We start from the raw sequence: 26224 nt of genomic DNA, 5'->3' as shown, positions 1-26224 counted from the left end.
GGCATGCCTCTTCCGATAAGAATCACATGTTGCATGCTTGTTTTGTGTCATAATATGTATAATAGTACTTAATGGCAAGTCAGTTGGATTAATTATTAAGGAGTGGTGACCTTCACCACACTTGTTTCACGCTAATATAATAAAGGACCCTGTTATGGTCACAAAACAAAAAAAAACTCAACATGTTTTTGATGATTATTGACCTAGAGAGTCCAGAGAAATGTACTGTGGTGGAAATTTTGTAATTGCTTGAAAATCTTTGAACAAGTTTGCAAAAGTAGGTTTTATACATCATCACCAATAACTCACAAACCATTTGATAGACATCAATGGTTCAAGAGGCAAAGTTGTTATGAATGAGGAGATCTATCGTTTGATATCAATAGTTTGTGTATTAGTCAAATGTCACATGACACAAAGTTGTCCAGGCCACCAAAATACATGTACATTTTGCCTTTTTTAATGTTTTAGCGCCACCTAGTATCCAAACGCCACCTTCCTTTGTATGTGACCTTGGAGTGATGGTCTACACATATCATCTGAGCACCATGATGATATGTTAAGCCGTTCTGGATTTATGGCCATTTTAATGTGATAGGCTCAGACCATTTTAAGTTTTGGCGTCCCTAAGCAGCGGTGAAAGAAAAATTTCAACTTTTTTTCAATGATTATTTACATTTACACTCCACAGAAGTCATCTGCATTGGTTTGGTTCCGATCGGTTGAAAAACCAGGAACTAGTTCGCGAAAGTAGGTTTTTGACATCATCAGCGATAACTCACGAACCGTTTGATAAATAGAAGTTGTTCCAGAGGCAAAGTTGCTCAGAATGAAGAGTACTATCATATTATAACCATAGTTTGGGTAAATGTCAAATATCACGTGATACACAGTTGTGCATGCACTCCAAAAGCGCTATTACGCCCCCAGGTGGCCGAATAAGTTCATGTTTCTTACACACCGTCAGGACCATGAGACAAATAAGCCCAGTGAGTGGCGTTTTGATCGGCCTCCGTTAACCCGGCGAAATGAGTGCTCAAACTTCATCGACCAATGGCGGCCATGTTTTTTGATATACGCCAATGTCCATTTAGATATTTATGTAGAATGAGACAAAGACACACCATACCAAATAATAAGTCAATCGGGCAAACTGTTGCGTAGTTATAGACATTTTCTAGCTCATTCAAATTATAGCGCCATCTAGTGGCCAAACGCCACTGTCTTTTTATTGTGACCCCGGACTGAGGGTCTACACATGTGTTCCAAGCCCCATGAAGATATCTCAAACAGTTCAGGAGTTATGGCCATTTTAGCTAAATATGTTACTTCCGGTTTGGATGTTTTAGCGCCACCTAGCGACCGTGAATTGAAAATTGAACTTTTTTTAATAATTATTCATATTCACACTCCACAGAACTCATCAGCGTTGGTTTGGTTCCAATAGGGCAAAAATCCAGGGACTAGTTCATTTTTTTTTTTTTTCATAAAATGCTAATTAGCGAAAAATCTATAATGGCGGAAATGAAATCGGAGATATACGTTTTTTAAGTTTTGAGCCAGTGATTACACTGATATAAGACACTTGGGTGTGCGACAAACGGTTTCGGAGTAACAAGCGCAAACGCGTTTGGTATTGCTATAGCGCCACCTATGGGTCGATATGGCTGGCTCCGTGTATCTGAGTAGCGACAAGGACTACTACCATCTGACCAAGTCTCAGCTCTGTCGGCCTTACGGTTTGGGCTGCAGTATCAGTTTTATGGCAGAATAATAATAAGAAGAAGAATAAATATAGCTGCAAGCAGCAATCATCGGGTTCGAGCAGGCTAAGTGGACTAATGTCGACTGCCTTTGGTCACTACGCTCAGGAATCGCACGTCAAATGTCACGTGATACACAGTTGTTCATGCACTCCAAAAGCGTTATTACGCCCCCCGGTGGCCGAATAAGTTCATGTTTCTTACAGACCTTAAGGACCATGAGACGAATACGCCCAGCGAGTGTCGTTTTGATCGGCCTCTGTTAACCCGGTGTAATGAGTGCTCAAAATTCATCGACCAATGGCGGCCATGTTTTTTGAGATACGCCAATGTCCTTTTAGTTATTCATGTAGCATGAGACAAAGACCCACCATACCAAATATCAAGTCATTCGGGCAAAGGATTGCGTAGTTATAGCCATTTTCTAGCTCATTCAAATTATAGCGCCACCTAGTGGCCAAACGCCGCAGTTTTTTTATTGTGACCCCGGACTGAGGGTCTACACATGTGTTCCAAGCCCCATGAAGATATCTCAAATGGTTTACGAGTTATGGCCGTTTTAGCTAAATATGCCACTTCCGGTTTGGACGTTTTAGCGCCACCAAGCGGCCGTGAGTGGAAAATTCAACTTTTTTTTGATAGTTATTTACATTCACACTCCACAGATGTCATCAGCGCTGGTTTGGTTCCGATAGGGCAAAAATCCAGGGACTAGTTCATTTTCTTTTTTGTTGCATAAAATGCAAATTAGCGGAAAAATTTGCATACCGGAAATGAAATCGGAGATATACATTTTTTAAGTTTTGAGCCAATGATTACTCTGATATAAAACACTTGGGTGTGCGACAAACGGTTTAGGAGTATCGGGGGCAAACGCGCTTTTTATCGTTGTAGCGCCACCTATGGGCCGATTTGGCAGGCTCCGTGTATCTGAGTAGCGACAAGGACTACTACCATCTGACCAAGTCTCAGCTCTGTCGGCTTTACGGTTTGGGCTGCAGCATCAGTTTTAGGGCAGAATAATAATAAGAATAATAATAAAACCAACAAATACAATAGGTTTCTAGCCCTTCGGGCTCGAACCCTAATAAAACCAACAAATACAATAGGTTTCTAGCCCTTCGGGCTCGAACCCTAATAAAACCAACAAATACAATAGGTTTCTAGCCCTTCGGGCTCGAACCCTAATTAAAGCTGCAAGCAGCATTTAGCGGGTTCGAGCAGTCTAAGGCCTCTATTGGCCTTGCCATTGTCAACTAGGCTCAGGAATGGCACCGTAACAAATCCACAACGAATGACACTCTTCCACACCAAGAAATATGACAGAAACGAACGGTAACTTTTAATACAGACCATGCATGCTTACACTCGTATGCAAAAACGGGCGTAAACCGATAATACCTAAGGGACGAGTGCAATGAACCAATTCTCATGTCTCTACGATGATTTGTTGCAGAGATATAGATCTTGCTAAACGGTTGCTAAGCTAACCTGTTCGGTTGCCATGGGTGTGGAATAGCACCTGTCAATTAATAACACATCAAACCACAAGTCAAACGAACTAAGCCCCTTGTCTCTATAATATTCTACTGCAGAGATGTAGGTCTGGCTAGACGGTTGCAAAAAATAATCTGTTTGGTTGCTAAGGGCGTGGCTTGACAGCTGTCAATTGATAAAGAACGAAGCCATTAGCAAAACAAAGCAACTCCTGTGTCTCTAAAACATTCCATGCACATATATAGGTCTTTTTTGTTAATACAATGCACATTCTTCAAAATAGCTCATTTTGTGTTCTGAAAAATTGATTAAAAAAAATAAGACCAATTTAAATAGATAATTGATTCACATTCATGGTCTGCAACAATATTCCAGAAGACATTGCCATTTAACTGATGCTTATTTGGTTGAGTCTGGTGACTCTGAAGGCCATTGGAGTACAGTGAGCTCATTGTCATGTTCAAGAAACCAGTTTGAGATCATTTGAGCTTTCTGACATGGTCCATTTTTTACTGCTGGAAGTAGCCATCAAAACATGGACATGGTTGGCAACAATCCTCAGGTGGTATGTGTTATCTAATATATCCCATACCATATATCCAATTGTTTCTCCATTTTGATGCTCGGTTTAAACTTCAGCAAGTGTGTTTACCACGTCTGGATGCCAAAATGGATTGGGTTTATGCTATGTGACTGGCTGATTAGCAATTTGATTAGCAAATGATGTATTTATTAAAGACAAGTTTAAAATAGTAATTTAAATGTATGATATTTCACCTTTTTGACTGTTGTGAAGGCATGCCTCTTCCGATAAGAATTACATGTTGCGTGCTTGTTTTGTGTCATAATATGTGTAATAGTACTTAATGGCAATTCTGTTGGATTATTTATTAAGGAGTAGCGACCTTCACCGTACTCGATTCACGCTAATATCAAAAAGGACACTGTTATGGTCACAAAACTAAAAAAACTCAACATGTTTTTGATGATTATTGACCTAGAGAGTCCAGAGAAATGTACTGTGGTGGAAATTTTGTAATTGCTTGAAAATCTTTGAACAAGTTTGCAAAAGTAGGTTTTATACATCATCACCAATAACTCACAAACCATTTGATAGACATCAATGGTTCAAGAGGCAAAGTTGTTATGAATGAGGAGATCTATCGTTTGATATCAATAGTTTGTGTATTAGTCAAATGTCACATGACACAAAGTTGTCCAGGCCACCAAAATACATGTACATTTTGCCTTTTTTAATGTTTTAGCGCCACCTAGTATCCAAACGCCACCTTCCTTTGTATGTGACCTTGGAGTGATGGTCTACACATATCATCTGAGCCCCATGATGATATGTTAAGCCGTTCTGGATTTATGGCCATTTTAATGTGATAGGCTCAGACCATTTTAAGTTTTGGCGTCCCTAAGCAGCGGTGAAAGAAAAATTGCAACTTTTTTTCAATGATTATTTACATTCACAATCCACAGAAGTCATCTGCATTGGTTTGGTTCCGATCGGTTGAAAAACCAGGAACTAGTTCGCGAAAGTAGGTTTTTGACATCATCAGCGATAACTCACGAACCGTTTGATCAATAGAAGTTGTTCCAGAGGCAAAGTTGCTCAGAATGAAGAGTACTATCATATTATAACCATAGTTTGGGTAAATGTCAAATATCACGTGATACACAGTTGTGCATGCACTCCAAAAGCGCTATTACGCCCCCCGGTGGCCGAATAAGTTCATGTTTCTTACACACCGTCAGGACCATGAGACAAATAAGCCCAGTGAGTGGCGATTTGATCGGCCTCCGTTAACCCGGCGTAATGAGTGCTCAAACTTCATCGACCAATGGCGGCCATGTTTTTTGATATACGCCAATGTCCATTTAGATATTTATGTAGAATGAGACAAAGACACACCATACCAAATAATAAGTCAATCGGGCAAACTGTTGCGTAGTTATAGACATTTTCTAGCTCATTCAAATTATAGCGCCATCTAGTGGCCAAACGCCACTGTTTTTTTATTGTGACCCCGGACTGAGGGTCTACACATGTGTTCAAAGCCCCATGAAGATATCTCAAACAGTTCAGGAGTTATGGCCATTTTAGCTAAATATGTTACTTCCGGTTTGGATGTTTTAGCGCCACCTAGCGACCGTGAATTGAAAATTGAACTTTTTTTTAATAATTATTCATATTCACACTCCACAGAACTCATCAGCGTTGGTTTGGTTCCAATAGGGCAAAAATCCAGGGACTAGTTCATTTTTTTTTTTTTTAATAAAATGCTAATTAGCGAAAAATCTATAATGGCGGAAATGAAATCGGAGATATACGTTTTTTAAGTTTTGAGCCAGTGATTACACTGATATAAGACACTTGGGTGTGCGACAAACGGTTTCGGAGTAACAAGCGCAAACGCGTTTGGTATTGCTATAGCGCCACCTATGGGTCGATATGGCTGGCTCCGTGTATCTGAGTAGCGACAAGGACTACTACCATCTGACCAAGTCTCAGCTCTGTCGGCCTTACGGTTTGGGCTGCAGTATCAGTTTTATGGCAGAATAATAATAAGAAGAAGAATAATAAAACCAACAAATACAATAGGTTTCTAGCCCTTCGGGCTCGAACCCTAATAATAAAACCAACAAATACAATAGGTTTCTAGCCCTTCGGGCTCGAACCCTAATTAAAGCTGCAAGCAGCATTTAGCGGGTTCGAGCGATTTAAGGCATCTAAGGTACGTCTGCCATCGCCGATCAGTTTCAAGAATCGCACCATAACAGATCAAGGACGGACGACACTCTAGCGCACCAAGTAAAATGTCAGAAACATTTAATACAGTTGCAGAGATATAGATCTTGCTAAAAGGTTGCTAAGCTAATCCGTTTGGTTGCTATTGGCGTGGAATGGCACCTGCCAATTAATAACACATCAAACCACAAGTGGCGAAACAACTCCAGTGACTCTGCGATGCTCTATTGCAGAGATGGAGGTCTAGCTTAATGGTTGCTAAGTTAACAGTTTAGTTGCTATGGGTGTGGTATGGCACCTGCCAATTGATATTACATTAAGTCACAAGTGAAATTAACCGAACCCCTGTGTCTCTACAATATTCAACTGCAGAGATACACGTCTGTGTAACTGATTGTAGAGCTAATCTGTTTAGTTGCTATGGGCATAGCTTGTCACCTGTCATATTATAATACACTTTTCCATGAGTAGAACGAAGCAACTTCTTTGTCTCTATGACATTCGATTGCAGAGATATTGGTCTTTTTTGTTAATTTAATGCATATTTTTCAACATAGCCTCTTTTGTGTTTTGAAGAATTAAAATTGAATTTAAAATTTAGGACAATTTTAAATGGTTACATTGATTCATATTCATGAATACATTGTGGTCAGTAGGACATTGACATTGTCTGCAATAATATTTTAGAAGGACGTGCCATTTAAATTATGTTTCTTTGGTAGACACACCTCACATGATATATCCCATTTCTTCTCAATTTTGATGTTTGGTTTGAACTTCAGGAAGTCATGTTTACCATGTCTAAATGCCTAAATGCATTGAGTTGCTGCCATGTGACTGGCTGAGTAGCAATTTGGGTTTACATGCAATTAAACTGGTTTTATCTAATAAAGGTGTGTTGTATATATATATATATCAACACAGCATCTTAAAACCAGCCAGACATGTGCTATATTTATAGATGTGTAAATATGGAGCAACTTTTAATCTGTAATACATTATATCTCTAACACTGTCTTCCTGTGAGACATATTTCATTACACACACATGCACAGTCTCGATCACACAAGACACACAGAACTATACAGTGCATTCACACTCTTATGATAAAGAGGGAAATGATACCCAGAAACATACACACATGCACACTACACACCTTTATCCTGCACACATTTATCGTTCCTTAAGCAAAGCTACATGCATTGTGATCTGGTGACTCTATAAGAAAGCCATTGAAATGAATGATATTTCACCTTTTTGACTCTTATGAAGGAAAGCCTATTCCTATGAGCATCACATTTTGCATGATTGTTAAGTATCATAATATGTATAATAGTACTAAATGGCAAGTCAGTTGGATCATTTATTAAGGACTAGCGACCTTCACCGTACTCGATTCACGCTAATATCAAAAAGGACACTGTTATGGTCACAAAACTAAAAAAACTCAACATGTTTTTGATGATTATTGACCTAGAGAGTCCAGAGAAATGTACTGTGGTGGAAATTTTGTAATTGCTTGAAAATCTTTGAACAAGTTTGCAAAAGTAGGTTTTATACATCATCACCAATAACTCACAAACCATTTGATAGACATCAATGGTTCAAGAGGCAAAGTTGTTATGAATGAGGAGATCTATCGTTTGATATCAATAGTTTGTGTATTAGTCAAATGTCACATGACACAAAGTTGTCCAGGCCACCAAAATACATGTACATTTTGCCTTTTTTAATGTTTTAGCGCCACCTAGTATCCAAACGCCACCTTCCTTTGTATGTGACCTTGGAGTGATGGTCTACACATATCATCTGAGCCCCATGATGATATGTTAAGCCGTTCTGGATTTATGGCCATTTTAATGTGATAGGCTCAGACCATTTTAAGTTTTGGCGTCCCTAAGCAGCGGTGAAAGAAAAATTGCAACTTTTTTTCAATGATTATTTACATTCACACTCCACAGAAGTCATCTGCATTGGTTTGGTTCCGATCGGTTGAAAAACCAGGAACTAGTTCGCGAAAGTAGGTTTTTGACATCATCAGCGATAACTCACGAACCGTTTGATCAATAGAAGTTGTTCCAGAGGCAAAGTTGCTCAGAATGAAGAGTACTATCATATTATAACCATAGTTTGGGTAAATGTCAAATATCACGTGATACACAGTTGTGCATGCACTCCAAAAGCGCTATTACGCCCCCCGGTGGCCGAATAAGTTCATGTTTCTTACACACCGTCAGGACCATGAGACAAATAAGCCCAGTGAGTGGCGATTTGATCGGCCTCCGTTAACCCGGCGTAATGAGTGCTCAAACTTCATCGACCAATGGCGGCCATGTTTTTTGATAAACGCCAATGTCCATTTAGATATTTATGTAGAATGAGACAAAGACACACCATACCAAATAATAAGTCAATCGGGCAAACTGTTGCGTAGTTATAGACATTTTCTAGCTCATTCAAATTATAGCGCCATCTAGTGGCCAAACGCCACTGTTTTTTTATTGTGACCCCGGACTGAGGGTCTACACATGTGTTCAAAGCCCCATGAAGATATCTCAAACAGTTCAGGAGTTATGGCCATTTTAGCTAAATATGTTACTTCCGGTTTGGATGTTTTAGCGCCACCTAGCGACCGTGAATTGAAAATTGAACTTTTTTTTAATAATTATTCATATTCACACTCCACAGAACTCATCAGCGTTGGTTTGGTTCCAATAGGGCAAAAATCCAGGGACTAGTTCATTTTTTTTTTTTTTCATAAAATGCTAATTAGCGAAAAATCTATAATGGCGGAAATGAAATCGGAGATATACGTTTTTTAAGTTTTGAGCCAGTGATTACACTGATATAAGACACTTGGGTGTGCGACAAACGGTTTCGGAGTAACAAGCGCAAACGCGTTTGGTATTGCTATAGCGCCACCTATGGGTCGATATGGCTGGCTCCGTGTATCTGAGTAGCGACAAGGACTACTACCATCTGACCAAGTCTCAGCTCTGTCGGCCTTACGGTTTGGGCTGCAGTATCAGTTTTATGGCAGAATAATAATAAGAAGAATTAAAGCTGCAAGCAGCATTTAGCGGGTTCGAGCAGTCTAAGGCCTCTATTGGCCTTGCCATTGTCAACTACGCTCAGGAATGGCACCGTAACAAATCCACAATGAATGACACTCTTCCACACCAAGAAATATGACAGAAACGGTTGGTAACTTTTAATACAGACCATGCATGCGTACACTCGTATGCAAAAACGGGCGTAAACCGATAATACCTAAGGGACGAGTGCAATAAACCATTTCTCATGTCTCTATGATGATTTGTTGCAGAGATAGAGATCTTGCTAAACGGTTGCTAAGCTAACCTGTTCGGTTGCCATGGGTGTCAATTAATACCTGTCAATTAATAACACATCAAACCACAAGTCAAACTAACCAAGCCCCGTGTCTTTATAATATTCTACTGCAGAGATGTAGGTCTGGCTAGACGATTGCAAAAAATAATCTGTTTGGTTGCTAAGGGCGTGGCTTGGCAGCTGTCAATTGATAAAGAATGAAGCCATTAGCAAAACAAAGCAACTCCTGTGTCTCTAAAACATTCTATTGCACATATATAGGTCTTTTTTTTAATACAATGCACATTCTTCAAAATAGCTTATTTTGTGTTCTGAAGAATTGATAAAAAAAAATAAGACCAATTTAAATAGATAATTGATTCACATTCATGGTCTGCAACAATATTCCAGAAGACCTTGCCATTTAAGTGATGCTTATTTGGTTGAGTCTGGTGACTCTGAAGGCCATTGGAGTACAGTGAGCTCATTGTCATGTTCAAGAAACCAGTTTGAGATCATTTGAGCTTTCTGACATGGTCGATTTTTTTTACTGCTGGAAGTAGCCATCAAAACATGGACATGGTTGGCAACAATCCTCAGGTGGTATGTGTTATCTAATATATCCCATACCATATATCCAATTGTTTCTCCATTTTGATGCTCGGTTTGAACTTCAGCAAGTGTGTTTACCACGTCTAGAAGCCAAAATGGATTGAGTTCATGCTATGTGACTGGCTGATTAGCAATTTGACTAGCAAATGATGTATTTATTAAAGACAAGTTTAAAATAGTAATTTTAAATGTATGATGTTTCACCTTTTTGACTGTTGTGAAGGCATGCCTCTTCCGATAAGAATCACATGTTGCATGCTTGTTTTGTGTCATAATATGTATAATAGTACTTAATGGCAAGTCAGTTGGATTAATTATTAAGGAGTGGTGACCTTCACCACACTCGTTTCACGCTAATATAATAAAGGACCCTGTTATGGTCACAAAAAAAAAAAACTCAACATGTTTTTGATGATTATTGACCTAGAGAGTCCAGAGAAATGTACTGTGGTGGAAATTTTGTAATTGCTTGAAAATCCTTGAACAAGTTTGCAAAAGTAGGTTTTATACATCATCACCAATAACTCACAAACCATTTGATAGACATCAATGGTTCAAGAGGCAAAGTTGTTATGAATGAGGAGATCTATCGTTTGATATCAATAGTTTGTGTATTAGTCAAATGTCACATGACACAAAGTTGTCCAGGCCACCAAAATACATGTACATTTTGCCTTTTTTAATGTTTTAGCGCCACCTAGTATCCAAACGCCACCTTCCTTTGTATGTGACCTTGGAGTGATGGTCTACACATATCATCTGAGCCCCATGATGATATGTTAAGCCGTTCTGGATTTATCGCCATTTTAATGTGATAGGCTCAGACCATTTTAAGTTTTGGCGTCCCTAAGCAGCGGTGAAAGAAAAATTTCAACTTTTTTTCAATGATTATTTACATTCACACTCCACAGAAGTCATCTGCATTGGTTTGGTTCCGATCGGTTGAAAAACCAGGAACTAGTTCGCGAAAGTAGGTTTTTGACATCATCAGCGATAACTCACGAACCGTTTGATCGATAGAAGTTGTTCCAGAGGCAAAGTTGCTCAGAATGAAGAGTACTATCATATTATAACCATAGTTTGGGTAAATGTCAAATATCACGTGATACACAGTTGTGCATGCACTCCAAAAGCGCTATTACGCCCCCCGGTGGCCGAATAAGTTCATGTTTCTTACACACCGTCAGGACCATGAGACAAATAAGCCCAGTGAGTGGCGTTTTGATCGGCCTCCGTTAACCCGGCGTAATGAGTGCTCAAACTTCATCGACCAATGGCGGCCATGTTTTTTTGATATACGCCAATGTCCATTTAGATATTTATGTAGAATGAGACAAAGACACACCATACCAAATAATAAGTCAATCGGGCAAACTGTTGCGTAGTTATAGCCATTTTCTAGCTCATTCAAATTATAGCGCCATCTAGTGGCCAAACGCCACTGTTTTTTTATTGTGACCCCGGACTGAGGGTCTACACATGTGTTCCAAGCCCCATGAAGATATCTCAAACAGTTCAGGAGTTATGGCCATTTTAGCTAAATATGTTACTTCCGGTTTGGATGTTTTAGCGCCACCTAGCGACCGTGAATTGAAAATTGAACTTTTTTTTAATAATTATTCATATTCACACTCCACAGAACGCATCAGCGTTGGTTTGGTTCCAATAGGGCAAAAATCCAGGGACTAGTTCATTTTTTTTTTTTTTCATAAAATGCTAATTAGCGAAAAATCTATAATGGCGGAAATGAAATCGGAGATATACGTTTTTTAAGTTTTGAGCCAGTGATTACACTGATATAAGACACTTGGGTGTGCGACAAACGGTTTCGGAGAAACAAGTGCAAACGCGTTTGGTATTGCTATAGCGCCACCTATGGGTCGATATGGCTGGCTCCGTGTATCTGAGTAGCGACAAGGACTACTACCATCTGACCAAGTCTCAGCTCTGTCGGCCTTACGGTTTGGGCTGCAGTATCAGTTTTATGGCAGAATAATAATAAGAAGAAGAATAATAAAACCAACAAATACAATAGGTTTCTAGCCCTTCGGGCTCGAACCCTAATTAAAGCTGCAAGCAGCATTTAGCGGGTTCGAGCAGTCTAAGGCCTCTATTGGCCTTGCCATTGTCAACTAGGCTCAGGAATGGCACCGTAACAAATCCACAATGAATGACACTCTTCCACACCAAGAAATATGACAGAAATGGTTGGTAACTTTTAATACAGACCATGCATGCGTACACTCGTATGCAAAAACGGGCGTAAACCGATAATACCTAAGGGACGAATGCAATAAACCAATTCTCATGTCTCTATGATGATTTGTTGCAGAGATAGAGATCTTGCTAAACGGTTGCTAAGCTAACCTGTTCGGTTGCCATGGGTGTGGAATAGCACCTGTCAATTAATAACACATCAAACCACAAGTCAAACGAACCAAGCCCCTTGTCTCTATAATATTCTACTGCAGAGATGTAGGTCTGGCTAGACGGTTGCAAAAAATAATCTGTTTGGTTGCTAAGGGTGTGGCTTGGCAGCTGTCAATTGATAAAGAACGAAGCCATTAGCAAAACAAAGCAACTCCTGTGTCTCTAAAACATTCCATGCACATATATAGGTCTTTTTTGTTAATACAATGCACATTCTTCAAAATAGCTCATTTTGTGTTCTGAAAAATTGATTAAAAACAATAAGACCAATTTAAATAGATAATTGATTCACATTCATGGTCTGCAACAATATTCCAGAAGACCTTGCCATTTAACTGATGCTTATTTGGTTGAGTCTGGTGACTCTGAAGGCCATTGGAGTACAGTGAGCTCATTGTCATGTTCAAGAAACCAGTTTGAGATCATTTGAGCTTTCTGACATGGTCCATTTTTTACTGCTGGAAGTAGCCATCAAAACATGGACTTGGTTGGCAACAATCCTCAGGTGGTATGTGTTATCTAATATATCCCATACCATATATCCAACTGTTTCTCCATTTTGATGCTCGGTTTGAACTTCAGCAAGTGTGTTTACCACGTCTAGAAGCCAAAATGGATTGAGTTTATGCTATGTGACTGGCTGATTAGCAATTTGATTAGCAAATGATGTATTTATTAAAGACAAGTTTAAAATAGTAATTTTAAATGTATGATATTTCACCTTTTTGACTGTTGTGAAGGCATGCCTCTTCCGATAAGAATCACATGTTGCATGCTTGTTTTTTGTCATAATATGTATAATAGTACTTAATGGCAAGTCAGTTGGATTAATTATTAAGGAGTAGCGACCTTCACCGTACTCGTTTCACGCTAATATAATAAAGGACCCTGTTATGGTCACAAAACAAAAAAAACTCAACATGATTTTGATGATTATTGACCTAGAGAGTCCAGAGAAATGTACTGTGGTGGAAATTTTGAAATTGCTTGAAAATCCTTGAACAAGTTTGCAAAAGTAGTTTTTTTACATCATCACCAATAACTCACAAACCATTTGATAGACATCAATGGTTCAAGAGGCAAAGTTGTTATGAATGAGGAGATCTATCGTTTGATATCAATAGTTTGTTTATTAGTCAAATGTCACGTGACACACCGTTGTCTAGGCCACCAAAAGACATGTACATTTAGCCATTTTTAATATTATAGCGCCACCTAGTGTCCAAACGCCACGTTATTTTGTATGTGACCTCGGAGTGATGGTCTACATATATTTCCCGAGGCATATGATGATATGTTTAGCTGTTCTGGATTTAAGGCCATTTAAATGTGATAGGCTCCACCCATTCTTTTATTTTGGCGCCCCTAAGCAACCGTGAAAGGAAATTTCTACTTTTTTTCACTAAGTATTTACAAACACTTCCCACAGAAGTCATCTGCATTGTTGTGGTTCCGATCGTTCGAAAATCCAACGACTAGTTTGCGAAGGTAGGTTTTTGACCTTCAGCGATTATTCACAAACTGTTCGATTGACAGAAGTTGTTCCAGAGGCAAAGTTGCTCAGAATGAAGAGTACTATCATATGATACCAATAGTTTCTGTATATGTCAAATGTCACGTGATACACAATTGTTAAAGCACTCCTAAAGCGTTATTTCGCCCCCCGGTGGCCGAATGAGTTCACATTTCTTACAGACCTTAAAGACCATGAGACGAATAAGCCCAGCGAGCGTCGTTTTGTTCGGCCTCCGTTAACCCGGTCTAATAAGTGCTCAAACTTCATTGGCCAATGGCGGCCATGTTTTTTAGGATACGCCAATTTCCTTTTAGATATTCATGTAGAATGAGACAAAGACACACCATACCAAATAATAAGTCAATCGGGCAAACTGTTGCGTAGTTATAGCCATTTTCTAGCTCATTCAAATTATAGCGCCACCTAGTGGCCAAACGCCGCTTTTTTTTTTATTGTGACCCCGGATTGAGGGTGTACACATATGTTAAAAGCCCCATGAAGATATCTCAAACAGTTAAGGAGTTATGGCCATTTTAGTTCAATATGTTACTTCCGTTTTGGACATTTTTGCGCCCTCTAGCGATGGGGGATGAAAATTTCAACTTTTTTTTAATAATTATTCATATTCACACTCCACAGAACTCATCAGCGTTGGTTTGGTTCCAATAGGGCAAAAATCCAGGGACTAGTTCATTTTTAATTTTTTTCATAAAATGCTAATTAGCGAAAAAATTTTCATACCGGAAATGAAATCAGAGATATACGTTTTTTAAGTTTTGAGCCAGTGATTACACTGATATAAGACACATGGGTGTGCGACAAACGGTTTAGGAGTAACAAGCGTTAACGCGTTCGGCATCGCTGTAGCGCCACCTATGGGCCGATTTGGCTGGTTCCGTGTATCTGAGTAGCGACAAGGACTACAACCATCTGACCAAGTCTCAGCCCTGTCGGCCTTACGGTTTGGGCTGCAGTATCAGTTCTAGGGAAGAAGTATAATAATAATTAAAGCTGCAAGCAGCATTTAGCGGGTTCGAGCAGTCTAAGGCCTCTATTGGCCTTGCCATTGTCAACTAGGCTCAGGAATGGCACCGTAACAAATCCACAACGAATGACACTCTTCCACACCAAGAAATATGACAGAAACGGTTGGTAACTTTTAATACAGACCATGCATGCGTACACTCGTATGCAAAAACGGGCGTAAACCGATAATACCTAAGGGACGAGTGCAATAAACCATTTCTCATGTCTCTATGATGATTTGTTGCAGAGATAGAGATCTTGCTAAACGGTTGCTAAGCTAACCTGTTCGGTTGCCATGGGTGTCAATTAATACCTGTCAATTAATAACACATCAAACCACAAGTCAAACGAACCAAGCCCCGTGTCTTTATAATATTCTACTGCAGAGATGTAGGTCTGGCTAGACGATTGCAAAAAATAATCTGTTTGGTTGCTAAGGGCGTGGCTTGGCAGCTGTCAATTGATAAAGAATGAAGCCATTAGCAAAACAAAGCAACTCCTGTGTCTCCAAAACATTCTATTGCACATATATAGGTCTTTTTTTTAATACAATGCACATTCTTCAAAATAGCTTATTTTGTGTTCTGAAGAATTGATAAAAAAAATACGACCAATTTAAATAGATAATTGATTCACATTCATGGTCTGCAACAATATTCCAGAAGACCTTGCCATTTAAGTGATGCTTATTTGGTTGAGTCTGGTGACTCTGAAGGCCATTGGAGTACAGTGAGCTCATTGTCATGTTCAAGAAACCAGTTTGAGATCATTTGAGCTTTCTGACATGGTCGATTTTTTTTACTGCTGGAAGTAGCCATCAAAACATGGACATGGTTGGCAACAATCCTCAGGTGGTATGTGTTATCTAATATATCCCATACCATATATCCAATTGTTTCTCCATTTTGATGCTCGGTTTGAACTTCAGCAAGTGTTTACCACGTCTAGAAGCCAAAATGGATTGAGTTTATGCTATGTGACTGGCTGATTAGCAATTTGACTAGCAAATGATGTATTTATTAAAGACAAGTTTAAAATAGTAATTTTAAATGTATGATATTTCACCTTTTTGACTGTTGTGAAGGCATGCCTCTTCCGATAAGAATCACATGTTGCATGCTTGTTTTGTGTCATAATATGTATAATAGTACTTAATGGCAAGTCAGTTGGATTATTTCTTAAGGAGTAGCGACCTATAACATACTCGTTTCACGCTAATATAATAAAGCACCCTGTTATGGTCACAAAACTAAAAAATACTCAACATATTTTTGATGATTATTGACCTAGAGAGTCCAAAGAAATGTACTGTGGTGGAAATTTTGAAATTGCTTGAAAATCCTTGAACAAGTTAGCAAAAGTAGGTTTTTTACATCATAACCAATAAGTCACAAACAATTTGATAGACATCAATGGTTCAAGAGGCAAAGTTGTTATGAATAAGGAGATCTATCGTTTGATATGAATAGTTTTTGTATTAGTCAAATGTCACGTGACACAGAGTTGTCTAGGCCACCAAAAGACATGTACATTTAGCCATTTTTACTGTTATAGCACCACCTAGTGTCCAAACGCCATGTTATTTTGTATGGGACCTCGGAGTGATGATCTACATATATTTCCCGAGGCATATGATGATATGTTAAGCCGTTCTGGATTTATGGCCATTTAAATGTGATAGGCTCCACCCATTCTTTTATTTTGGCGCCCCTAAGCGACCGTGAAAGGAAATTTCTACTTTTTTTCAATAATTATTTACAAACACTTCCCACAGAAGTCATCTGCATTGTTTTGGTTCCGATCGGTCGAAAATCCAACGACTAGTTTGCGAAGGTAGGTTTTTGACCTCATCAGCGATAACTCACAAACTATTCGATTGACAGAAGTTGTTCCAGAGGCAAAGTTGCTCAGATAGAAGAGTACTATCCTATGATACCAATAGTTTCTGTATATGTCAAATGTCACGTGATACACAATTGTTTAAGCACTCCTAAAGCGTTATTTCGCCCCCCGGTGGCCGAATGAGTTCACATTTCTTACAGACCTTAAAGACCATGAGACGAATAAGCCCAGCGAGCGTTGTTTTGTTCGGCCTCCGTTAACCCGGTCTAATAAGTGCTCAAACTTCATTGGCCAATGGCGGCCATGTTTTTTAAGATACGCCAATGTCCTTTTAGATATTCATGTAGAATGAGACAAAGACACACCATACCAAATAATAAGTCAATCGGGCAAACTGTTGCGTAGTTATGGCCATTTTGTAGCTCATCCAAATTATAGCGCCACCTAGTGGCCAAACGCAGGATTCTTTTTACTGTGACCCCGGATTGAGGGTCTACACATATGTTCCAAGCCCCATGAAGATATCTCAAACAGTTCAGGAGTTATGGCCATTTTAGTTCAATATGTTACTTCCGTTTTGGACATTTTTGCGCCCTCTAGCGATGGGGGATGAAAATTTCAACTTTTTTTTAATAATTATTCATATTCACACTCCACAGAACTCATCAGCGTTGGTTTGGTTCCAATAGGGCAAAAATCCAGGGACTAGTTCATTTTTTATTTTTTTCATAAAATGCTAATTAGCGAAAAAATTTGCATACCGGAAATGAATTCGGAGATATACATTTTTTAAGTTTTGAGCCAGTGATTACTCTGATATAAAATACTTGGGTGTGCAACAAACGGTTTAGGAGTAACATGCGTAAACGCGTTTTTTATCGCTGTAGCGCCACCTATGGGTCGATTTGGCTGGCTCCGTGTATCTGAGTAGCGACAAGGACTACAACCATCTGACCAAGTCTCAGCCCTGTCGGCCTTACGGTTTGGGCTGCAGTATCAGTTCTAGGGAAGAAGTATAATAATAATAATAAAACCAACAAATACAATAGGTTTCTAGCCCTTCGGGCTCGAACCCTAATAATAAAACCAACAAATACAATAGGTTTCTAGCCCTTCGGGCTCGAACCCTAATAATAAAACCAACAAATACAATAGGTTTCTAGCCCTTCGGGCTCGAACCCTAATAAAACTAACAAATACAATAGGTTTCTAGCCCTTCGGGCTCGAACCCTAAATATATTAAATTGGGGGTCGCTGGATTGGAGGCCCAGGATGCAACCCTGTAAAGGATAAGCGGGTTTGGAAGATGGATGGGTCCCTGAATTGGCTGACGGTCCCAGGGCCCAGATAAAAAAGTTCCAGATTTATCAAAGCAAAAGCAAAATCTTTCCAAGCATACCCTGGAACTTTCTTAAATACACCTGGTTGGAAATCAGTGGCCTAAAGGATAAATTATCAGCCTTCTGAGCTGAGCATTGTGGATGCAGGTCCCATCTGGATTGCTTAAAAGCATCTGGGTGTCCTGTGTTGGAGACTTCACGAGAGCAAAATAACATCAGGTTGAGTGAGAATGGGTTGAATGAGAATGGCTTGAGTCCCCTAAGGTCTGCTTTACAACGGGGGGTTGGATTGCCAGCGCAGGATGGCAATTTTGAGTAATATGGAGTAATGTGAATGTAAATCCAGATGCTGAAAGATAGATGATGCTATGCTGGATCTTTCCATACATTTACAAAAGCAGTTTGATCATATTTGATGGTTCAGCGCATTTCTCATTATCTTTCGTTTAACAGTTTTGAATATTTCATGAACCTCTGGGGGGCGATATTGCACCTGATGCTGTACAGCACATTTCCATTCTGGAAAATCCTCAGCAGTTTGTTGTCTGTGGTGACCTCATGAAAGTTGGCTCCTTTCTCATTGGCGAAGAACAGGTCTGGTTTCCAGATGGAGTCCAGCATGGATGGGTCTAGATCCAGGGAGTCATCTGGATATTCTTTATATGCCAGCCGAGGGTCATTCCACTGCTGCCGTAGAAAAACATTAAGCCGGTAGTCCTGCCAAGTAGGAAAAAAATCATAAGATAATGATTACAGATTTAAATACATCGATGAGTAAAAGTGAACACCGCTTCTTGAGTATGAGTATATTTTCATATTGGCAGGTGAAGAATAAGTGTGAGATAGGAGAGACCATTCCTATATTTGTTTCAGTATTTAGGTAAAATTATTATTTTCGTTTCATTCTGTGAATTATTTATTTCAAATTTCAAATAAAAAGATTGTTATTGTTTGTATTTATTTGCACAAAAGGAAAACTGGAGTAACAGGTCAAAATAACAGAAAAGAATCTATCTTTTATTTTTACAGACCTCAAGTTCATATTCATAGTTAAGCAAAACAACAGTAATATTTGTACATGTATTTCGAATTTCATTTGTTTATTCAATAACCTCGATTTTTATCAAAGTTTTCAAGTGTCTTGTTGTTGTTGGGTCACTTCATGTTACTCCTGAGGTCTCATTGGACTGGAATGGAGTGGTCACAATACATGCTGATTTAATAAAAATTTGAAGTGGTCACTTAGTTTGGAATATTAATGAATTTAGAGATTATAAGATTCCTAAATAGTGTTCCTGAGTGTTTTATAGTGTTTATGAGCAAATTTCTTATTAGTATATTTGTGATGATGACATATATACGACAAATCAAAAGTTTGGGATCACTCACTCTTTATTTATATATTTTTCCACATTTTAGAGTAATAGTAGCTCATTAAAACCATGGAATAATACAATTATACCACAGGTTATTATGTTATGACTAGAAGCATTCAAAATAAATGAACTCTACATTTTAATTTAGCACCTTCAAAGTAGTCACCCCTTGACTAGAATTTGAAAAATCATTCTCTTGGCATTTTGTAAGCCAGCTTGTTGATGTCTCAGTTTGGGACGCTTTTTAAACAGTTTCTAGAAAGAATGACACAATAATGTTTTTTGTCCACATAAATTATTTCAAATATTGAAACATTCACCTTCTGATTAAAAAAATTAAGAGCACGAGATTGACCAGTATATGTGTGTCATTCAAAGCATTCTAGTTTGATGGTGCTCCGAGAGAGTTATGTGTATTTGATTTGTGTGTACCATGGTGGTCTCTGTGATGGAGCCGAAGCTGTTGATAAAAATGTTGCACGTAACATTAACTGGAGGACCTGAAAATATGAGGGACAAAAATTACAAACAAGAATAGAAAATCTTTCTTTTTTCTTGAATGCAAAATATACATTATACTTAACTATACATAGGACCAGTTTCACAGACAAGGCTTAAGGCTAGTCCCAGACTGAAATTAATGTGTGATGTATTAACTGAATATAACTTGCCCAGAAATCTTTTAAAATATTTCTGTGCGATTGTTTTGTCTCAAGATGCACACCAGATGTATTCTTCTAAGGCATTTTTATAAAAGCGACATAAATTTCTTTATTCAACTAAAGCATAATCTTGGTTTAAACTAAGCCGTGTCATTGAAACCAGGCCATAGTATGATAAACAGTTCAGTCAGAACTGACCTGCGGATTCAATGTCTATGATAAACATGTCTCTTACAATGAATTACAAAATATTTTTAGTATTATCAAATGCTTTTACATAAAACATACTTAATGCACGCAAGCGTCTGCCCACGCACAAAAGAAACACTTAGTGAACCAGACAACTGTGAAATGCCTGATTTACTTCAAGTGACATCTACATATGGCTATGTTGATTCAGTCAATACGTTAATTAGAACTCAGTGGCTGTGAAATGTCTGCAGTAAATATTTCATAGCAGTGTTTTATTTATTGATGAAACATTCATAACATTAGTGATATTTATAGTTGATCAGAGGGGACTTTCCCTCACGCGCTCTGACAGCCACATGCCTGATGTAGGAACAGACATGAAATATACAGGAGCTCAGAGACAGAGAGAGAGAGAGAGAGAGAGAGAAGAGAGAGAGAGAGAGAGAGAGAGCAGAAAGAAAGAAAGAACGAAAGAACGAAAGAGCAGAAAGAAAGAAAGAAAGTAAGAAAAATAGAAAGAAAGAAAAATAATGCATTTAGGTCTTTGGGTTAACATTTACTCAAGCAGACAGCAAGGCACATCAAACGGCCCTGACGCCAATGGAGAAACTGCCCCTCACAGATTCTTTTGTGTCTGTTGTGACATTTTCTACAGAGCGAAATCTACCGTGAGCTGACAGCCGTATCCTGCATGTTTCTGAAATCATCTTCATCACCGCGCAAGTTAAAATTGTGTGCTAGGTTCTATCTGTTTCCGCTCTGAATGCCTTTCATTGTCTCTTGTTGAATGTTGAATCTTTCTGAAGGTGAGGATGGTAAAAAATAGACTGGAGAACCCACGGGACGGTCACATAGTTTAATGAGCTCTTATGTTGCTCTGTGTTTCTGGCTGCAGCACTATTTCTACATGTGAAGCTCAGAAAGAATGTAAATATATTTTCTGCTGAGGCCATCCATTTGTGCAGAGTTCCTGCCACAAAAACAATCTATGTACGATTAAGCAACGCCAGCGATTTTTACCAATGTTCTGTGTTTTATTATGATGTTTCACAAATCACCAAAATATCACTGAAAGAAAGTCATGGTTAGAAAGTGAGAATAAGAGTAGTATGAGAGAGAGAGAATCAGAAGTCAAAAGCAATGAGACAACAATTTTCTAAAGCATAACGGTTCAAAATAAATATTTTTCTTTCCTTTTGCAGAAACAGAAATGTGCATTGCACTAAAGCAAATGGATCACATACCTTTAAAGTTGGGTCTGATCCGAGCATCATATCCTGAAGTTTTCCCCATTAATTTATCCAGGAAATCAGATGGTGACATTGGCTTCACCCTGCTGCTGGGAGATTTGAGCTCTTTACTAAAAACACACCTGAGAGAGATAGATAATTCACCTCAGAAACATCAACACCCTTCCACAACAGATTCCCCCAGCATATTTCATATCAAATTCTTGCACTGATTCTATTTAGCATGATTCTTAAAGGAGTAGTTCACTTTCAAAATAATTGTTCATGATAATTTACTCACCCCGATGTCATCCAAGATGTTTATGTATTTGTTTCTTTAGATGAAGAGTAATAAAGGCTTTTGATGAAAACATTCCAAACGGTTGAAGGTCAAAATGACAGTTTCAGTGCAGCTTCAAAGAGCTTTAAACCATACCAGACGATGAAAACAACAATGTATATGCTTTATAAACACAAATGCTCGCCTTCCTTTGTTCTGCGATGCGAGTTCATGACTTCGCGTAATACGTAATTATGTTGAAAACTTGCACGTTCAACTTGAAAACACTGACTCTGCACTACCTCCTACGTCAAGCGTGACCTTTTCGAAGCAGTTACGTTGAAGCTGCACTGAAACTGTAATTTTAACCTTCAACCGTTTGGAGTCCATTGAAGTCCACTATATGGAGAAAAATCCTGCAACGTTAAGGTTTTTCAAAAACCTTCATTTCTTTTCAACTAAAGAAACAAATACATAAATATCTTGGTTGACATGGGGGTGTGTAAATTATTGTGAAGATTTATTTTGAAAGTGAACTACTCCTTTAATACTTAAAAGGATAGTTCTGTCATCATTTGCTCAACCTCATGTAATTTTAATGTAATGGCTTTATTTCTTCCAAAGAACACAAAACAATATATTTTAAAGAATGTTGGTAACAGAAAACCATTGGACCTTATCACTTGCATTGGTTTTGTGTGCATACAATAGAAGTGAATGGGGACCAACGTTTTTTTGTTTACTAACATTCTTCAAAATACCTTCTTTTGTGTTTTGCAGAAGAAAGAAAGGAAATGACAGAATCATCTTGAGGTGAGCGTTCTATAGCAAACTGGTAAAATTCCTAGACATTATGTTTTTGAGACAAAAGTAAATATTAAAGTATACCACAGCATTTATTACAATGTTTTATACTAAAAAGTACAGTAGTACACATTAAATACAGTTAGTGAAGTAATACATAATAAGTATATTATGCATTGCAGTACACACTAAATAGGTAAAGTATAGTTTTTTCATGTGGATTGCTTTATGCCATATAAGATTTTTTTTCCCAGTCAGTTCCAAATTTGAACTGTTTTCATCTAGATTTTGGAAATTCTTTTGGAAATACACATGGCTTCTTTTTATAGATCTGAGTTATGAATTTCCACAACATTGCACAGCATCCTGATACTACTTGGTATCGGGACATTTTGTATAGTATAGCAATGTAAGGCATGTAAGTATTGTGAACACCTTATCAGCACCTGCTTCAGTTTAACACTATTCTTGTCTGTTTATATGTGTGTTGCCTGTATTACAGTGTCATCTCTATTGGTCTGGATGTAATTGTGGGTCGTTGTATTTGTTAATATTTCATTAAGCGAGAGTTAAGTAAAAGTTTAAAAGGGGTAAACAACAGCACGCCCTCTCAGGCGCCGTAAACCCCCACACTTTAAATCTTCTTCTGTATTAAGAGAAATTTTCTGGCCCAGTTCCTCTGCAATTTTCCTGTCTGTTTGTGAGCGGAACCGTGTCAAATTCGCACAACAAATAAGGAATCACAATGAGACACAATGAATTCATCCTCAGGTGAAGCCCTTATTGTCACTCTAGAACGCCGACTTGTTCCAGATAATAATAGTGAAATCTCATTATGTGGATTTGAACTTAAATCTGTTGTTTCAGTGAATTCAAACAGAGCTGTCTCTACGTCTCAACCTCATACTTCAGAGACCCAGATACAAAAGGCTAACAAACACCCAGGCAAACACACGAACCAAACACAAGAACGCTCTGCAGGATTAAAATAAACCCATCACCCATGAAGGCTTCTGGACTGCTTAACACAAAAGCACAAACACACACATGTAGAGAAATTTAAACACATACAAACGACTAAAACATACACAATATAGTCACCTTTCTTAATGGTTTTAATAAAAAAAATGAGGAAATAAAAGAAGTAAAACTCACCTGATGACACCCTCAAAAATCCACAAAACCAGGAAAAGCTCCAACAGGATCCTCCACAATAGAGAAAACATCCTTTCACTCCTCAGCTGCCCGATTTTCTCCTCTGGTGTCCTGTGGCGAACGCTCAATAAGCAGATGTGCTCTGGAGGGGCAGGATGCCCATGCTGATGCTGTCTGATCTCTCCCTCACTTGCATCTGACTGTACACCGCATCCCCAGACGGGCACACTCAGAGATGAGCATCTAGGGGGTCTTTCGGCTCATGTTTTCACTCTCTCTGGCCACACGCTAGCCTGAGGTGTGGTTATACCACGGAGAGGGGAGAAGGCAACAGGGCGTAAGATGCGTTTAATGACTTTTAGAAGAATAAACAACTGTGACACGACTCTACCTGAGGGGCTCCGGATCCACATTCCGGGACGCATCGCAAGAGACGGAAAACTGTCCATCTATCCAACTCTTCGGAAATCTGCTTGTGGTCTGCATGATGACATTAACTCGATAGACAAACTGTATACAACACAGAGAAGTCCACAGGTTTTATTTTGCATTCTTTGCTGGGTACAATTTTACTATAAATTATAGTATATTGAAAAATATTGGAAGAAAAAAGGTAAATGAATCTACATCTTCGATGTTATCTCAGATCTTTGGACACCACTTCATAAGTCATAAGAAAGTGTATTTCAACTAGTTACAATTTCTGTTCTTTACATAACTAGGGATTTTTAAGGTGCTACTTTGGTTAATGGAGTGTCCAACAACAAGTTTATGTACATAGAAGGTGTAAAAACATTATTTCGTAATAATAGATAGTAATTTTTACTTTACTTTTTGACTGACTCTCAAAGTATTCGTTCTGCAATTCATCTGTCTAATCCCCTCCTTTCTACTAGCGTTGTCTGCTGTGATTGGTCTACCGCGAATGAGGGTCACAAGCTACAGTGTTTTTGGGGAGTTGAGTGAAGAGTTCACATGAAGTCCTAGCAGAATTTAGGCGGTGACTATATGTAGTGACGTAAATCCGTGGCGGTTCGCAAATCGGACTAGGGATGAGTCGTTTTCGTGATTCAGAGTCGACTCCTTTTTTTCTGAGCCAATAATCTTGTTTTCATTCACCTTCGAATTTACAACTTGGCAGACTGCTTTCATTCACACACGGCAACATTACACACTGCATGAAATGTAATTTTCATGATCTCATGTTATGTACTCTTTAAGACTAACATGATACTATACGTTTGTATCTGTGTATGTGCAATCCTGGATCAAACTCATGACTTTGGCGTTGCTAGTGCATGCTCCGAGGAGCTATAGAAACCCTATCTGCATTTGAAAGCCAAAAATAATACATATGTGAGGTTACAGAAACTACCGGAATTTAGAAAAAAATCTTTTTTTTGTCAATAACGCTAATGGGAAGAATTTCCTTGAAAATTGTATAGTTTCTAATTTCTATTTTAACAAGTGGAGAAAATCTTTCCACTAAAAGAACATAACCTGACAAAATCGGTTGCTTGACATATATTGTTTGTTGTATTGCTGGAAGCTATAAGTGTCTTCAGATGTGTAAAGAAACCTAAAGAAACCATTGCTTTCATAATTAAAAAAGAGGAACTTTACTACAGGTACATGCCCATACAAAACTGACACGTATCAGTCTGGCACAAAAAAAGCCAATAAATAAGGAATAATTTGAGAAATCAAGTGAATACGGTGAAGAAATGACTGCAACAAGAAAATAAGCTAGAGACAGAGCTGTGTGTGCATGTTGAGTCAGAGCAGAAAACTAGGCCAGTGTTAATTTTAATGCATTTTTGCTTCACAGTAAACCAAACCAGAGGAAAACAGACCCAGTTTCTCTGTATAACCACACACACACAACAGTTATGTCCACGACGTGTTAAAATGGAGACTTGACCTCAGGAGGAACCACATAAACCGGAAAAGAAACGAGATAAAAGTGGACCATCACTCACACACACTCCACCGTTCCTTTTCTTGAATTAGTCTAAACCAATCATGAATCATTCGTCATATTAAAATCTGATTTCAGCACAACGATTTAAGACATTCATGCATTCTGAAGTGAGAATAGCTGATGCCTAAAAGAGGAGAATATTGTGTGCGTGTGCAGGGGTCACTACCATCCACCCATATTCATATGCTTGAGGGAACATCAGAGTCCTCAGCAAACAGAAACCGCTTGCGTTTCTGTGGCGTCCAAACATTTGATTTATTCTCATCTACAGAAGGCAACCATCCATCAAAATGTACCAAGTTACCTTGTAAAAACAAGAAAATAAAATGCTGGGTTTGCCACCATGAACGAATGTTGTTCTCTTGATGAGTGGTCAAGTCATAATACACGCTGAAAATAACCGAATGATTCAGAATTCAAGGAGCAGAATTGCT

The 26224-nt window shown here is 38.5% G+C and overlaps 1 protein-coding gene across 1 annotated transcript in view; it reads right to left on the bottom strand.

Annotated features, from left to right (window-relative positions):
• Positions 1-23895, bottom strand: part of glra4b (glycine receptor, alpha 4b) — a 35435-nt gene extending 11540 nt beyond the window's left edge. The window contains exons 1-4 of the mRNA XM_056746344.1: positions 23810-23895; positions 21586-21713; positions 19920-19987; positions 18605-18828 (exon numbers count right to left, since the gene is read on the bottom strand). Coding sequence (XP_056602322.1) covers positions 18605-18828; positions 19920-19987; positions 21586-21713; positions 23810-23880 — 491 coding nt within the window. The 5' untranslated portion in view covers positions 23881-23895. The remainder of the gene's footprint in view (positions 1-18604; positions 18829-19919; positions 19988-21585; positions 21714-23809) is intronic.
• Positions 23896-26224: the final 2329 nt, after the last annotated feature.

The sequence above is a fragment of the Triplophysa dalaica genome, chromosome 4 (genome assembly GCF_015846415.1).
Source record: "Triplophysa dalaica isolate WHDGS20190420 chromosome 4, ASM1584641v1, whole genome shotgun sequence".
Lineage (NCBI taxonomy): Eukaryota > Metazoa > Chordata > Actinopteri > Cypriniformes > Nemacheilidae > Triplophysa > Triplophysa dalaica.
Note: the sequence above shows the minus strand (reverse complement) of the source record. Positions and strands in the feature narration are given on the sequence as shown.